Raw genomic sequence first — 16,035 nt, 5'->3', positions numbered from 1 at the left:
TTCTCTTCCATATAGGAGTAAATGTGGTTTTAAAGCTTTTATTCAGCGAGCGTCCTTTGGTACTTTTGCATTGAATGCTGAGTGGATGGTGAAAGGACAGGAAGGGGGTGTGCTTAACCTGCACAGACACTGATGAGATAGCATCTCTCTCCGACAGATGTCCTTGTCAAAGCAGAGAAGTGTGTGTGTGTGTGTGTGTGTGTGTGTGTGTGTGTTTCCACATAACCAAAGTACAAAATGCACTTTCATTATAATTTAATAATGGATTTAACGAAACAAGAAGCACTAATGTTCCCACCCTTCCGTCCTGTGTATCTGAGTTTCTACTCATTTCTCAGAGCTCCCTTAGAAAATGGATCACATGTGCATTTATTGAGTGCACACACGTGCAAAAAAACTTTATTGCCCTCGATTTGATTGGCCGGTTTGCTTCAGAGCCCTTTAGCGCCCCCAGTGGTCCATCTTTATGTTAAGCTGCGGCGTGTGAGCAGCAGCTGTCTTTGCTGTCTCTGCTGTCTCTGCTGCTGGACTCCACGACTCCTGCTGCGCAACGTGATGGACGGACGGAAGGCGGCAAAACATCGCAGAGGATCATGGGTCTGATCTAAGGTAAGTAACACTCAGGAAAGTACACAACAATGTTGCTGTATGGTTGTTCTCTTCTTTCTTCGTCTGGCTGCGTGACCAGCAGTGAAGAAAATAGCCTAAGGTTTTGATATTTTAGTATCGCTTATGTTTTTTTTTTTTATTTATTTTAAGTGTCACCAGAAATAGCTGCTCATTTAGTGGTATTGCCGAATGCATTACAGTTTTTTTGCGTTATTATTGCTGTTAGCCTATTTATTGCTGTGTGAAAACCTTTCTCAGTGGGTGTAACTTCTATAATTAGTTACATTTATGGAGGATTTCTTTTTGCAGCATTTTAAGAATTTATGTTGTTTAAAATAATCAAGTGTTATAAAAAAACATTTAAAGTGTATAACAGCCTCTAAAACGTCTCCCATATGCTCTTCAGCCTCTTCGTCACCATCTCTCTCTCTCTCTCTCTCTTTTTTTCTCTCTCTCTCTCTCTCTCTCTCTCTCTCTCTCTGTAAAGTGATGATCAGTCAGTCTCATCAGCTTCTCTGGGTCTCACAGAGCTCTCCATGAGACATGGTGCTACCTGAAAAAACCTCCAGACCATCTGCTCCCAAGAAGGTTCCCAAGCAGCACGCCCTGCGGCACCAGAGCTTGCCCTCCCCGGCCCTGTGCTGCGCCTGCGGCCTGTGCGTCATGCTGGCCGGCATCAACATCACCCTGGTGGGAGCTTTCGCCTTTGGCACCTACATCCCTACTGGCAACCCCCCCATCGTCATCGGTCCTCTTCTTTTATTGATAGCCCTGGCCTTCTTCACAGCGTGCTGTGTGGTCAGCCGGAGGCCCCCGGCCCACATGGCCCACAAGGCTAAAGCAGGTGAGAAGTGGGGGCTGATGCGGATGGGGACGGCAGCGTTTGAGATGGAGACGAGCGAGCACACGCTGCAGGACACCACGGCCGTCCAGCTCAGCCCCACCAACTCCCCGACCTCCTCCCACAAGTCCAGCTCCAGCCACGGGGGCGACACTGCTCCGCCAGGCTGTCAGGACGGAGTCGACGAGCCGCACATGTCAGAGATGTCTGACAGGGCTGTCACTGGAGATTACACCGCCTTGACCTCTGACAGCAAGGCAAGCACTCTCACACAGATGCTGCCTGGCCAGAACACTTCCTCTACGTAGCATGGGCTTTTGTTTTGGCTGATTACAGGTGGAAATGTCTGGTGTGATTGACTACCGGTAATTGGCATCTTTAAAGAGGAGATCACAGACAAAAGAGCCTGATAAATGGCCAGCAGACTCTCAGACTGTAGACTGAAATGTGTTACCTCTGTAAACCTCTCTGTTTGTAGCTTATTCGTGTTGTGTTGTGTTGTTGAATGTTTATTTCTCAGTTCCAATGTGTACTTTACTCTGCCAGAAACAGGAACAGGAACAGGAGATGATACCTTAATCCAAATGCCTGTCTGTGTACTTCTTGTTGTATAAAACAGTTAAGGCTAAAATTCCTGCAGTTTGCGCTTGTCAACCTACGTCGGGAAAGAAGATGTCCAGCCAAGCTTCTCTGAGTCACGAAAGCTGTTCCTGTAAGCCTGGTAAATCTCAGCCAAAATTTTTTTTTTTTTCTCGCAAACTTTGAAAGAAATGTTCAAAATTTTGTTTGCATCAACTGCTGTGAGTGAGCAACCTGTGTTGTGTCAAAATGGATATTCAAGAACAAATTAGCGAATGTATATGCTGTGATGTTACTGCAGATGTCATACATGTTTGTGGCACCTATATGTTTGATAAATAAAGCTAAAATGGGATTTGATTGTCAGGTATATGGTGTGTTTCTGTTAAAAAACCATAAAAAAACACAATAGCACATACATGTCAGGCTATACTTAAGAAAGGTACACGGCTTGCGAAGATAATGAATTTGTTATCTGGGAAAAGCCAGCTGCGGCAGTGCAAACAGCTCCTTCATGACGTGTTGCCCATCATTTGGCATCTGACCCAACAGCTGCTGGCAAAGGCGAGAGCCCTGTTTACTCATCATTATACCTCTGCTGTCCACAAACACAGCGAGACACAGTGTGATCAACTGCACACACAGCCCAACCACTGGAAAAGATAACAGGACAGCCACTGTCAGCTGTTATTGCCTTATGAATGGCTACAGGCAGGTAGTGTGGGTGTCTGTAGTTATCCAGTGAGTCAGAAATATGACCGCTAGTGTTTCCATAAAGGGGACGACATGTCTTGGTAACCTGAACTCATTTAACTATAAAGGTCATGTTGCCCTGACTGATGGCACAGTGAAATGAATGTAGTGCAGAGTTGCTGTAACTGATCCATTTTGACACTAACAATCTTCTCAGTTCTTCTTGTATTTTTGATCATTTACTCCGACCTTGAGTTTGAATTTCACTTAAAGACGTACATGAATGACACATGGTATTAAAACTATGAATGGGACCTGATACCACCTTTGTTCACAACATTGACCAAAAAGGAAACATTCTTCGATTAATGAGGAATAGCTTTACATTACATTTTCTTGTATAAAAATAAAGTAGCAACAAAACTTAATATAAAACTTGAGTGTAATATGTCATAGTAATCTTTGTCAGAGGCAGATCCAGGTCCAGTAATAATGACGCATTTGTATAACACAACTCCTTTTCATTTAGTTAATTTGGGATTTCTGTACATTGCTTTACATCCCAGTTTGTCATCTAGTGCTAGTCTTGTTCTCTGCCTGCATGAGACCATCTCTAAACCCCAGACCGGCACACAACAGGTGGCCTGCTGAGGCAGACTGGGCTATGAGGCAGCCTCCTGTGAGGACCAGAAACCCTCTTCAGGATCAATCTCAGACCAGTAGGATTACTGGGATCATCGTAGAGGAAGGATGCCCACAGAAAGTCTCCAACGCTGCTGGGCACAACCTCTGGGGGACGCAGGTCAAGACCTCTATCAAGTAGAGCAGCCTTCAGTTTGGCACCCAGGTGAAAATATATGGGTGGCCTCTCAGAGATTATATCCTCCCCTGGCTGACTGCATCCATAAAGCAGCTGCAAAGTGTTGAAAGTGTTTCAACATTGACCCGCTGTGGGCTTGAAGGTGGCTGCAGTCCAGCTCTGTTGTACCTGACACTGATATAAGATGAACAAATCTGCTGTCTCTATTAGAAGGAAGCAATACACTTTTTGCATCTGCCTTTGCATAAACCTACTGATGGTGAAAGTTTGATACTCAAAAGTTACATTTTGGGGCCTTTCAATAGAAATAGTTGAGTGTGTAATTTGTATCGGCTTCACATTTAAATAGTCATTCAACACTTCTAAAATAATGATTATATGAAACCCAGACACCATCGTGCCCAGTCTAGATGTCGGTTGACTTTCAAATATCTGATTTGCTATAGTTGTTACCAACAATATCAAAACAAAAATCTAAACCTATCTCCCCTTTGGCATTTTAACAGAAGGTAAATGCAGTAGATAGGTAGATGCAGAATTCCTGCAATACTTGCTGATAAAGGAGTATTTTAGGAGTCAGTTAACAGCATATGTTGGAATTGTTCTGGCAGTTTGCTCAATTATTCAGAGATATTAGAATTCAGATGTTCTGTTGCATCATCGACGGTTACCATCTTAGATCAATTCATTCTGCTTTTTCGTTCAATCCATCCCAGTACTGTATGTTTGGATTCAAGATTGAAGGTTTAATTTGTCACATGCTTAAATGATGTGGCATACTTTTGACGGTGCACTAAAATACTTTTGTGCAATAAATAATAAGAATAATAGTAAAATTAAGAAGTACAAAAAATAGGATAAAAATACAAGTATAAATATAGAAAAAAATGCTTAAATGTGCCAGTGGGCTGTACATATGTCACAAATAAGCAAGCACAAGTGATGCAGGATTTACCTCTGCACAAACAGAAAACAACTTTGACAATTACTTGAATATTCATTAAGCGAAATAGTTGAGAATGTTTAAAAGTGTTTTCCAGAGAAAAAGAAAACTTGATATGTCTAATAATGAGAGGAAAACCAACTGTGCTGGAAAGCAGGACAAGACATCGCCCAACAAACTGAGTTCCTTACCAGTGTCCTGGCCTGTCCTCAGTACTCGAGACTCTCTATGGCAGAGATCTTCGACAGGGGGTCCGGGACCCATGGGGGGTCCTCAGAGTTGCTGTAAGGGGCCACCAAATTATTGTTTAATTTCAATATATATATATATATATATATATATATATATATATATGTCTGTCTGTCTGATATGTCTGAAAATGTACATAAACATGGATCCAACATATTATTAGTAAAGTTAAAAACACACAATGCACACAACATTGATGATAGGCTTACTGGCCTATAGCTAAGGTAACCATAAGGTAGCCATCCACTGAGTTAAGATTAAGGATTCACTGTGCCACATTTTAACATTAAAACATGATGTTTAAATATATGAATATGCCAACAATTTTTATTTCAAGAGCTTAGCATTGTATGCACCATAAAAAGGTATTTGGAAAGGTGTTAGGCCACCCTACACTTTATTGTAGTATTATTGTAGGTTTCATATGCAACTCTATTTTATACAATATATATAGTATAGTATCCTGTGACAATAACCATACTGAGGGTTTCTGGTCCTGGATCAGCAAAGTGCTAGCACAACACAACTAGAAAACATACCAGAAGCCATTGCTGACAAGAATGTGGGTTATCTTACCATATCTCACCAGATTAAGCGTTGACTACATGACAACACACAGTCAAGGAGTTGACAGTTTTTCATTGAGTCAGTCAGAGATTCTAAAGTAGCCTATATGTAGTGGCAATCATACGACCAAAACAGTAAGAAAGTGATGTTGCTGCAGCGACGGCAGAGCAAACGTTGTAATGATAAAGAAGAGCACTGAGAACACAAGGACTTTGAATAAAAGTATTGTGTGTGTTCATGTTTCCTGTAAATATTATCCTTGGATCTATTTCACCACTGTGGAGCCTCGCCAGCATCTTGCTCTCTGTTGTTCTTCATAGTGATTATCGCATGAGTCCACAGATATTACATTCTTTGATAATTGACAGATGCATAAAATAGCCGTAATCTACTATCCAATCTTTATTTTATTCCACCCCACTCGTTAAAGTAATGATTTATGAATGTAATAATAATAGTTATAGGCTGAAGGCTCATAATCACATAATTGTCAGTGAGAGCTGAATGGTTCACAAAAGGCTACGGCTGAGGCTATTACTTGTATGCAAATAGCTCCCATTAGAACCAGGAGCGTGCTCAGTGAGCGTACAATGAACTGGAATCAAATGCAACAGCTCAGTAAATGATTATTCATGGAGCTTCATAAAAAAAAAAAAAAAAAAAAAAAGAGGTCAGCTCCATTGACAGAGATAAAACTACATCAAGTCGTTTGACTCCACCTTTTGGAGAAAAGCTAGTAGGTCCTATTAGTGCTCATGAAGTGCTAAACTAATACTAACGAAGAACTCTCTTTAAAGAAATAAAGCAGACATGGCATCATCCTGTAGCCTGGTGCTTCAAAGGAATTTAGAAAACAGGATGTCAGTTAAGAAATGTCACATGACACAAATATTGATAATTTCAGTAAGGTTAAAGCTGCATTATATGTCATGTTCAAGTGTTCCGTTCCACCAAAAAAAAAAGAGGATAGATGTTCATGTATTTCACTCTCTCCAGTACTGAGTTCTGCCACTAGGGGGCAGCATCGCCATTCACACAGTGTTTCCACTCCAGGTGAAGACGGTCGTATTAATTTCGAGGTGAGAATATTTGCTGGGTTTGTTTTGATTTCAGTCTTTGGCTTTGATATTATATTGAATCATATTTAGATACGTGCAGTTTAGTGTCCCAAATTCCCCATACAATGTCCTTAATTAATTATGAACCTGCTAAACCACCAGTGCTACCCTAACCCTACCCCTAACCTTAACCAGTCTCAAATAAGACCCTCATCATTTGGGACACTGCGTTTTTGGAAAATAATTTGTGACACCAAACTGCACGTAAGCCTTATATTGAATCATATTTAATCAGAAAGCAATACGAATGCCAGTCCAACGCTTACATGAGTCATAACGTTACTCTCCACACGTTTCACCAAGCCTTTCGTCCTTAAGTGACGTTACGTTAACTTCCCAGCTAAAACTAATGCGGCCCTCCAATTCCTTATTGGATTTTATATTGTTCAGTTTTGATTGGAACTGTTTGAATCAACGTTGGTCGTATCGCACGCTGTAGTTTGTGCTGCTGTTGTTTTGTAGTGGGTTATGCCGAGAGATGTTTCTAATGTTGAGCCCACCCTGATTGATATAAATGGACACATATAGAGACACCTCTCAGTGTTATTACATTACAGCGCTGTTGTATTAGACAGTTGGGTGCACTTATAAACTAGTAACTGCGTGGAGAATCCCTCACAGAAAGATTTAAAGAAAGAAGAAAGAAAGAAGATTTAAAGTCCCCCTCCACTCAGAAATGTGCTTATATTGTCCCTTGACATGTTTGGTCGAGAGAAGTATGAGCAGCAGAGGGCTGTTGTCTAATTCATCTGCCGAAGTAGGAACGTGCCTCATCTGTATGAGATGATTTTTTTGACATCACAATTGTTTGGTCGCCAACATGCAGTTTACACGTGTTGAAATGTTGAAACTTGAATCCTGCAGTGAGAATGGACTTACCAGTGAGTAGACATCCAGTAGTTCAACTTTTGAAATGGATTCTTGAATGAGCGAGAAGAACTATATGTAGGCCTAATTTAAATCTGCTAATTAAAAAAACAATTGAATTACTAAGGGAATTAACGTTTTGGGGGGAAAACATATAAAAGGGTTTTATGTGTCTTTAAAACGTGTCTGGTACAAGTCTTAATAGGAATATTCCATTAAAAAAAAGATCTATTATGGAATGAAATACTCACCACTACTGAGCACAATCTCATTTTTTCTTCTTCCAATTGATAAAGAAGTTAACGGCCGTATCATCAAGTTCCTTAAAGTTCATGTTCCTGTAAGTGACTCTTTAAAGAAGTTTAAGTTTTTCTTATTATTATTGGATTAGTCGTTTTAAATTTATAATTTTCTGCCTCCAAAGTGTCTGGACCTTGAACGCACCACGGCCTCTAACTGCACCGTCCTTGGTGCCGTCTCCTGCCTGCAGCCCACTGCGTTTCAGAGAGCGATGCGGTGATCCTCCTGCGGCCCTGAACCACAGCCAGGTCGTCCCCGAACCGTCGCCTGAAAAATACATTTCCCACAGGTAATACACTACATTCCCAGATATTCACAAGATAGAACAATAGCAAGGTTGCAATGTCTTTGACCTCCTCTGTTAACATAATCATCACCAGGTGAGTGACCCCATGTGTTTCATGCACGCTGAACTTCCTACGCACAGGCCCGGCTCGTATACGGTTTGCCCCCGCCGTCTCGTACAAACCATTTGTCTTTCCGTCCCACCTCTGTTGTCGGGTAGAACAGGCGTTTAACATCCCACCTCTTGAAGTGAAGTGCCATTAATTTTATCCTTCTTTTCAGTTTGCAAAGCGTCCCTCCAAACAGCAGTCGGCTTGATCTAATTCCTAATGACTGTTGTGAGTGCTGACTCGGCTATTGTAAAACAAATGATATCTCTGTCCTGTTGGAATAATCCTAATCTATTTCAACGGAAGGGGCCGTATTAAAATGACAAAAGGGGGAGGATGTTTCCATCTCGTGATAAATGTGCAAATGTCCACCAAAGCTGAATCAGACACCACATTTTAATGGCCTGATTGCTCATTCATTTCTCGCCTCATTCTCCAGCAGCCCTGCTCCCTCCTTTTTTAATGTGGAGCTGGTCATATTTTGTCCCAGATTAGTATAGACGCCGGCTGACAGTTGCCTCTGCTCAAGGTATTTAGAAGACATAATTCATTCATAGATCTAGAAGTGCTCCCATTTGTCATCCCCATATTTTATGCTCTCCACAGTCGCTCATTCCTCTGGGGGTGTGTGTGTGTGTGTGTGTGTGTGTGTGTGGGGGTGTGTGTGTGTGTGTGTGTGTCAGGGGAGATGAGGGCCATGGCAGTTTTCAGCTGATGTATTAGCTGGCATATGCAAGCAATGAATTATCAAGGAGGAAAAGGAGTCAATTATCCACTCCTGAAGAGGGGCTGGGCCTGTGTGGCCTAGGGGCCCCTTTCCATATTTACCAAATGATTTCACAGAAAGGTACGCTGGGAGACCTGGGGAGGAGACAGTGGACACACACACGTGCACAAACACACACTTTTTGCTTCAACCCTCTCGTCCCCTCTCGACACTTTCCTCCCCCGCACATGCTCAGTGCCACCTCCTCGGTTAACAAGGACAGGCGGTGACGTTTTGGATCCGAATGGTAATAATCCATTTTATACACACCAACTCCTCAAACTGATTTGGGCTGAGCTGGAGTAGCCACGCCGTGACCGTCAGCCATTTTGCCGTGTCCCAATTCTCTCTCCCCTGACTCCCCTCGAATCAAAATGGGCCCCTGATTGACTGTGCCGCTCTGACTAATAGAGTGGATATGGTAAATGAAATACCCGGCACTTTCATTCCAAAGTCTCTTACCCCCTGTGTCCCCAGTCACTTTGCCTTGACATGTTTTCAGAGATTGAGCGTTCTATCCTGTTTTTGATGAGGACGAGCTGAGAGGAGGCGCGCGCAGTGGCGGCGATGCCTCGGAGCAGCCGGGACCCTCGGACATGGGCGGCCGAGCTGACAGGGCCTCTGGTGACTGACAGGGCTAACACTTAGGGAAATGAGGTCATTAGACAGCATTATGAGTGGGCTGATAGCTCAGTAATGGGTTTTAACTTTGGAATTTAACACAGAAGCCCACCGGGGATGGGTTTGATGTGCAGGTGGACAGGTGGGCTCCTACACAATAAAGACGGAAACTCTCACGGGCACCAGAGAGAACAAGCTCTGTTGAGAGGGGGAGGGGGAGAAGAGGACATGTAGAAAAGAGGACGGGGAAATGTTCTAAAAAAATAAAGCAGACCAGACAGCGATCTTCTTTAACACAGAGAAATCGAGACAAGGGTTTCAGCAGATGAGGGACTTCTGTTTTTGGTCCTGCCCTTCACGTTGGGCTTACTGAAAGAGTTTTGCTTTCTTTTGACTCAAATGTTCACACAAACCAAGTGAAAAATTATCTCCTCCATCCAGATGATAGTTCCTCCAAACTGCTTTAATCTGTTGTGGCTCAATCGCAGAAGGTACTGAGTCCTAAAACAATGAACGTTTCGGAAAGGTTTATAATTTTGCATGCTGTATGCACACAGCTTCCAAGATGCCGTGAGTCTTAAGAAAGGGCGTCTAAATTTAGCACGTAACGATAAACTCCTAAGTTATAAGACATAGGCTAATGCGTAAGGGTGTTAAAACCAGTGGGATAGTTTAGTGGAGATTAAGGGACGTATCAAAGACTTGTGTAAAGCTCCATCAAGAGCTGCGCGGTTGTTTGGTGGGCATCTGCACATGATTTTTCTTTTTTTATAAAGAAGGGGGCAGCTCACTTTGGCAGCCTGTGAGTGACTGATAATGTCTCAACATCACTCCCATTACTCCTTTTGGCTGTGCTTTGAAAAACGAATGGTCCGCTTTACTGCCGCCATGGACCTAGCGAGTTCCGTTCAGGAGGAAGATTTAGAGGGGCGTTATGGCGGTCCAGCGGAGGCCAAGACAACTCGCAGGAGAGGATGAAATGGATGAGGTGGGGTAGAATGATGGCGGCAGTTTCATTCATTCCCCTGACTTGGGGTTTGGTGGAGATGAATCACGCTTGGCCTCTGTGAGAGGGTTACGGAGGGAAAAAGCAGGTCAGGTTTCCATGGCAGGATTTTTCAGTAGAGCAGATGAGGAGGGTTGGCAATACAAATCAAGTCAAGGAGCTTCACAATGTGTTTCGGCTCCGTGTCCTGCAGGCATCTCTTTCACGGCACTCTAGAGAATACACACCGAGTTCAACCTCATCAGAACAGTCTGACTGGTCAAGCAGTGATTTCTGGTTTATTAGAAGTAGACTGTGTGTGTGTGTGTGTCTCTGTGTTTGTGTGTATGTGTGTGTGTGTGTGTGTGTGTGTGTGTGTGTGTGTGTGTGCGCACTAGTGGCAATCTCACTCCTGTTTATTTCCAAAGTGTTAAGTATCTTTCACGGACCGCTGCTGCTTTAATCAGCATCTGTCAGGGAATTCATTATGCTCAAGTGAACATAAAGCCTTTCTTCAGAGTTGTTAAAAAAAACAGAAAAAAAATAACAGCCCCTTTCACTACCAGAGGTGTGGATGATCGCTGCAGCGGGCTTAAGTGACAGGTAAATTGCAGGTTAAGTGGAGAACACAGTCTTTTAACAAGAGACTCCAGGCTCCTGCAAATCCTCCTTAGTCTTTAATCTGAATACAAAAGGCAGGGGCGGGGGGATTAAATCTGACCCCTCAATGTTCTGTTTGTTCCAGACTCCACTCGAGGGCCTGCTGTAGCCAGCAGAAGAGTCCCAGGTTTGCATTTCCTTTTGTGCCATGTGGCGGCATTTAAAAACAACTCTGTGCACAATGCTGCCTCTTCAGTGGCTAACTTCCCCCGGGACAAAGGAAGGCCCGGAGTCACCAGCCTCTCCTCTCATATCCACTCTTATCGAGCTTTAGCGTTAAGTTGAAGTTTGAGTTCTTTTCAAAGGGACTGTTTATTAAATAGTGGATGAAATGCGGTAACGCAGCATCATTATCACCGTTCTGCCGTGGAAGAAAAACAAATCCTGCTTTATTTAGCAGCAACGACGGTTAGAAAGAGGAGAAGGGGCCGGGGTGAGGCAGGCGGTTATTGCTCGCCGAGAGAAAGGCGCTTTGGGTTGTCAACGTTTTAGAGGCTTATAGTCAAACCTATCCGGGCTCAGGAGAGAGGAGTCTGGGTGTTAGGCAGGCAGAATGACTCCTGATAGAAGGAGTTTGCGGCTCAAGTCGAGAGGAATCGTCTTGGCTCCCGGATGAGGCGAGGACTAATTGATTCTCTGAAGTTTCCTGTCGCAGAGCCCGATTACAGGTATGACCGGATTAAAAAAGGAGAGGGAAAAAAACAAGGGATCTGGAGGAGGGAAATGGTAAAAATCAAAGAGAAAAGAAGATGAGGGCTGCCATAGACGGATCAGCATCGCTTAGACGCATTGATGTGCTTACTTTTGTGTGCATTTTGTTTGTGTGCGTATGTGTATATATATATATATATATATATATATATGTGTTCCTGTGTACACACACACACCGCTGCAGCTGTGTTTGATCTCTATACTCAGTGGCAATCATCAGGTCACATTGCAAGGCCCCTTTTACCGGCGTGTTGCACAGGAGCACATTGTATTGTAGCAGCATGCTTCCCCAATCACTCACTTCTGGTTAACACGTCTCAAAGCCAGAGGCATGTGTCTCGCCTGCCCATAACAGTCCATGACAAGATTGAGTACTGAGGCATGTGGGAGCCATAGTGAGGCAGGCTCTAAGAGAGAGGCCTAAAGGAGAAGGAGAGTTAGGACGCATATCTAGACCTAAGCTGTCATGCGTGTGGCTGTAATGGCTTGTTTAGTGGCAAAGTCCAATCTTGGGCCCCAGAGAGCCATTATTCCTGGAGTATCGATTGGGCCCTACGGCCACCAGAGCTCGGGCCCCTGTCCCTGATCCTGTTCAGTAATAAGCGTACTCATGTCAAGGTGGTAATTATCATTGATCTGTAGCCGCTGTGACAGGGCAGCAGCCCCTTGCCATGATTCATGCCCGGCGTGGGGCTACTGGACTTGAGGCACCAAATCACCAATCTCATAGACGCATAGATGCAGCTTCTGGTGGCACTGCCATGCCCGCTCCTGGAAACAAAGGAGTTAGGAGATGGATTTCAGTTTTTCGGGGTTTTGCAGGTGGCGGTTTTGACCAAGGCTAATTACCAGCCGGGGAGTCTTGCTTGGCATGTTGTCCCAGAACTCTAAAATCTTCAGGACTAACTTTGTTCTCGTCTCAGTTAGACCATGAAGTAGCCTGCAGAAAGTGAAAAAAACATAACTTTCTTCCTAGAGGTGTTCTCTCTCTCTCTCTCTCTCCTCATCCGTGGTTGCTAATGTAGTTCTCCCCCTCCTCTTGCTGTCCTTCCCCTGCGTCGGCCAGGATGCCTCCAACTCTCCTCAGGTTGTAAGCACGGAGATCTATCACTGTTGATCTGCCTCTGTGTGGTAACCCTGATGCGCAGTGGGACGAGCAAAGCGTGCCGGGACGCAGTGTTATTCTGCATGCTTTATGACTTTGTTAGCATTGTATTCGCAAAGTACATGTCAGTTTACAACAATATATGTGGCTTTGTGTTGAATTTTTAATACTAATGCACTAATGTCAGTCTTAGCCATGCTGGAGGCATGTCTCTGGGGATGGTTGTCTTTGCTTCGGACTGAAATATCTTTGGATGAATCATCATAAATCTTTGTACGTTAATGGTCCCCAGAGGATGAAGCCTAGTGACTTTGGTGATCCCCTGACTTTTCCTCTAGCGCCAACATGAGGTTCACATTTGTGGTTGTGAGTGAAATATCTCTACAACTGTTGGATGGATTGCCATGAAATTCGGAACAGACATTCATTTCCCCCTCAGGATCATTTTAATCATCCCTTAATTTTTTCATCTTAGCACCATCATCAGGTCAAAAAACTTTATTTGACCAATATGTCGGTTTATGATGGAATACCTGCAGAACTAAAGGCATTCCCATCAGCCTTAGCTGTAACTTTGTGTTTAGTGCTAATAAGAAAACGTCGCATGCTAACACGTAAAACTAAGATGGTGAACATCATAAACACTGCTGTTGGCATCGCCATTGTGAGCCTGTTGACATCGGCATTTAGCTCAAAGCACCGCTGTGTCTAAGTATAGCCTCACAGAGATGCTTTCCTTCTTCTTCTGATACAGTCTACAGAACAAACTAAACAGAACTACACAGTCTACTGTATATTGTAGTTCTCCATCGGCTTTTTTTGGCACAGCTTTCACAGGCTATCTCTGATTGAATCTAATTGAACTACATGCTCATAGTAAACCCCCCACTTGCGTTGGAGTGACTGAGGCGAGTGAGGACAGGCAAACAGATAGGCAGCAGACAGACACACAGAGAAATAGAGAGATGGAGGGGGTTTCAAGGCAGGCAATCAGTTTTCTTTTTGTGAGCAGTGGCGCGGGACTCGTGTCACCTGCAGACCAAACCCCATTTCCTCTGATTAAGTCCTTCGAAATATTCCATTTGTCAGTGTCACGGCCCCGGCGTGTTGCCGCGGCGAGCAACCAGCCGTGTCTGTTGACTGTGTCGTTCTCCAATTTACATCAGACACTGACAACATCATCATGTCCCTAATGTCCCCTTGGCTTGCTCTTGCTCAACCTCTTGCTCGCGCTCTTTACTTCCCTGTTTTTCTTTTCTGTCTGTCTCTGATGCACCATTCGCCTCTCTGCGTCCTCTGTATCACAGCTACACGAGAGCCATCAGTCGCTGTCTGGATTCTTCTGTGATTTGCTGTGCAGAGTGAAGCCCAAACTGTTTGCTGGAATCTGGGGTCTGGGGACTATAACTCTGTGCCCAAACCTTAAGGGAGTTTTCTTATTTTATTTTATTTTTTATACAATCTGTGTCTGGAGTATCACCAGCTAACATCACTCAGGTCTCAAACTCTCATGCGTGTGATCTAACCCCATTAGCAGCCAATGTCTTTTCAGGAGCAGAGCCGGTATGGTTCAGAGAGGATGGAAATTTCAATCTCCCCTCTATCATTTTCCCTATCATTACTCCATTCACAGCCATTTCTCTCCATCCTGAGTCCCGAGAGGGAGCGGAGCGGCTGAAAAGGAGGGCATCGTGCACTCGGTGCCCAACTTTAATATGAGTGGAGCAAAAAAGAAAGAGGGGGTGTTTATACATTATTAGGGGTCTATTATAAAGCTGCTATCACATTCTCCCTCTTCTCTCCCTCTTCCTTTCATTCCCTCACTCTCCTGACAGGTAGCGGGCGGGCTGCCTTGATGACTAGGCTCAATCACCTGTGACAGTTTTGATTTGATGTCACTCTCTGGGTCGCTCTATTTGTTTGAGCAGTTAAGAGGTAATTGTGTGACATTGGCGGTGGAAGACGTGCTTTGGCGCCGCACCCGCTGAACCGAGGGGACGAGACGAGAGAGTGTGGCAATAATAAATGAGGGCTATTTTCCCCCAGCATTCCCAGACTGTGTGTATGTGTGTGTGTCCGTGTGTGTATAGCTGATGGGGGGAACAAGAAGGGGCGATGAGCCCCTCTACCCTGAGGGAATTCAACTGTGAGATGCACATTCAGGTCGCCTGCACCCACTCTTATCATCACTTTCTCTGGTTTGATCAGAATTGTTTCTGTGCGTGTTTTTTTCTGTGAAAGATGAGTTTAGGTGTCACTTAGAGGAACTTCTGAGCCCTTCAACACGTTGACAAGTGATGCAATATTTTCCGTGCTGGTTTTTATAGCTGTTGAATTGTTTTCAACAGCATGTTGAATCCTGAAGATGACTGTATACTTATGATGAAGTCAAACTTGTCCCGGATAGAAACAAGTAACTGCACAAACACATTTGTGTGTACTTGCAGCACCGTTATTTTGTTTGTCTGTTAGACTTTATATAATGCAAAGGGATTAAAAAGGTAAATGTCAAAACAGAAATAATTCACCCCCAGAGAATAATGCAGTTTCTCTCAGCTCTGCAGAGCATTTTTTTTTAATCCTTTTTCAGCTCATTGTTTTAGTTTTCTGGCCTCAGCTCTGCTGTTTTTGTTCAATCAGTTTTCAGCCACAGCAGGCAGCTGTTTTCAGTGAAAAAGCTCTAAAACCCCACTGTACACCTCCTGCCCGGTACCAAACAGCAGACAGACAAGAACATAGTGGAGCATGTAGCAGCTAAAGTGACAGAAAGTTCAAACAAATCGTAAGTTCAGATACATAGAAAACAAATTTAAAAGTAGAGTGAATGTAGCCAGAAGCAAGACTCGAAACAAATGCTAATGTTGCTCCGTTTCTAAAAGCTGTATAAATATCATCATGTCATCTTAAAATGAGCATGATCCTGTATGTCAGTGTTCTGTTTACAGCTGGTTTCCCCCCCAAAAAAAACCCGCTACAAGACCATCAGAGTCACACTTAAACCTGCAATAACTTTGCAGGTTTAAGTGTGACTCTGATGGTCTTGTAGCGTTCCATCCCCTTGAAATAACTGGCTAAGTTCTTCAAAGCGCAAGTACAGGATCACATGACAGAGGAAGTGAATGAGATAAAGTGTCATAAAGGCCTCGCTTAATAACCTTGTTCCTTACCACAAAATGTACTGAAAAGATGTAAACAAAGCCAATTAA

General features: G+C 43.7%; 1 protein-coding gene across 3 annotated transcripts; it reads left to right on the top strand.

Annotated features, from left to right (window-relative positions):
• Positions 1 to 395: 395 nt before the first annotated feature.
• Positions 396 to 2,389, top strand: LOC120565058 (transmembrane protein 275-like). 3 transcript variants are annotated; one of them, XM_039810381.1, is made up of 2 exons: positions 396 to 609; positions 1,138 to 2,389. In XM_039810381.1, exon 2 carries the CDS (start codon positions 1,153 to 1,155, stop codon positions 1,756 to 1,758), a length of 606 nt encoding a protein of 201 aa, XP_039666315.1. In that variant the 5' UTR covers positions 396 to 609; positions 1,138 to 1,152; the 3' UTR covers positions 1,759 to 2,389. The 3 variants fall into 3 exon arrangements, with proteins under 3 accessions (XP_039666315.1, XP_039666313.1, XP_039666314.1); XM_039810379.1 differs by having other exon boundaries at positions 398 to 609; positions 1,097 to 2,389; XM_039810380.1 differs by lacking the exon at positions 396 to 609 and adding an exon at positions 622 to 709 and having other exon boundaries at positions 1,097 to 2,389.
• The last annotated feature ends 13,646 nt before the right edge of the window (positions 2,390 to 16,035 follow it).

Source organism: Perca fluviatilis, chromosome 9 (assembly GCF_010015445.1).
Source record: "Perca fluviatilis chromosome 9, GENO_Pfluv_1.0, whole genome shotgun sequence".
Classification (NCBI taxonomy): Eukaryota; Metazoa; Chordata; class Actinopteri; order Perciformes; family Percidae; genus Perca; species Perca fluviatilis.
Note: the sequence above shows the minus strand (reverse complement) of the source record. Positions and strands in the feature narration are given on the sequence as shown.

Excerpts from the sequence above, each read along its gene's own strand:
- LOC120565058 (XM_039810381.1), top strand. The coding sequence starts at position 1,153 with ATGGTGCTACCTGAAAAAACCTCCAGACCATCTGCTCCCAAGAAGGTT.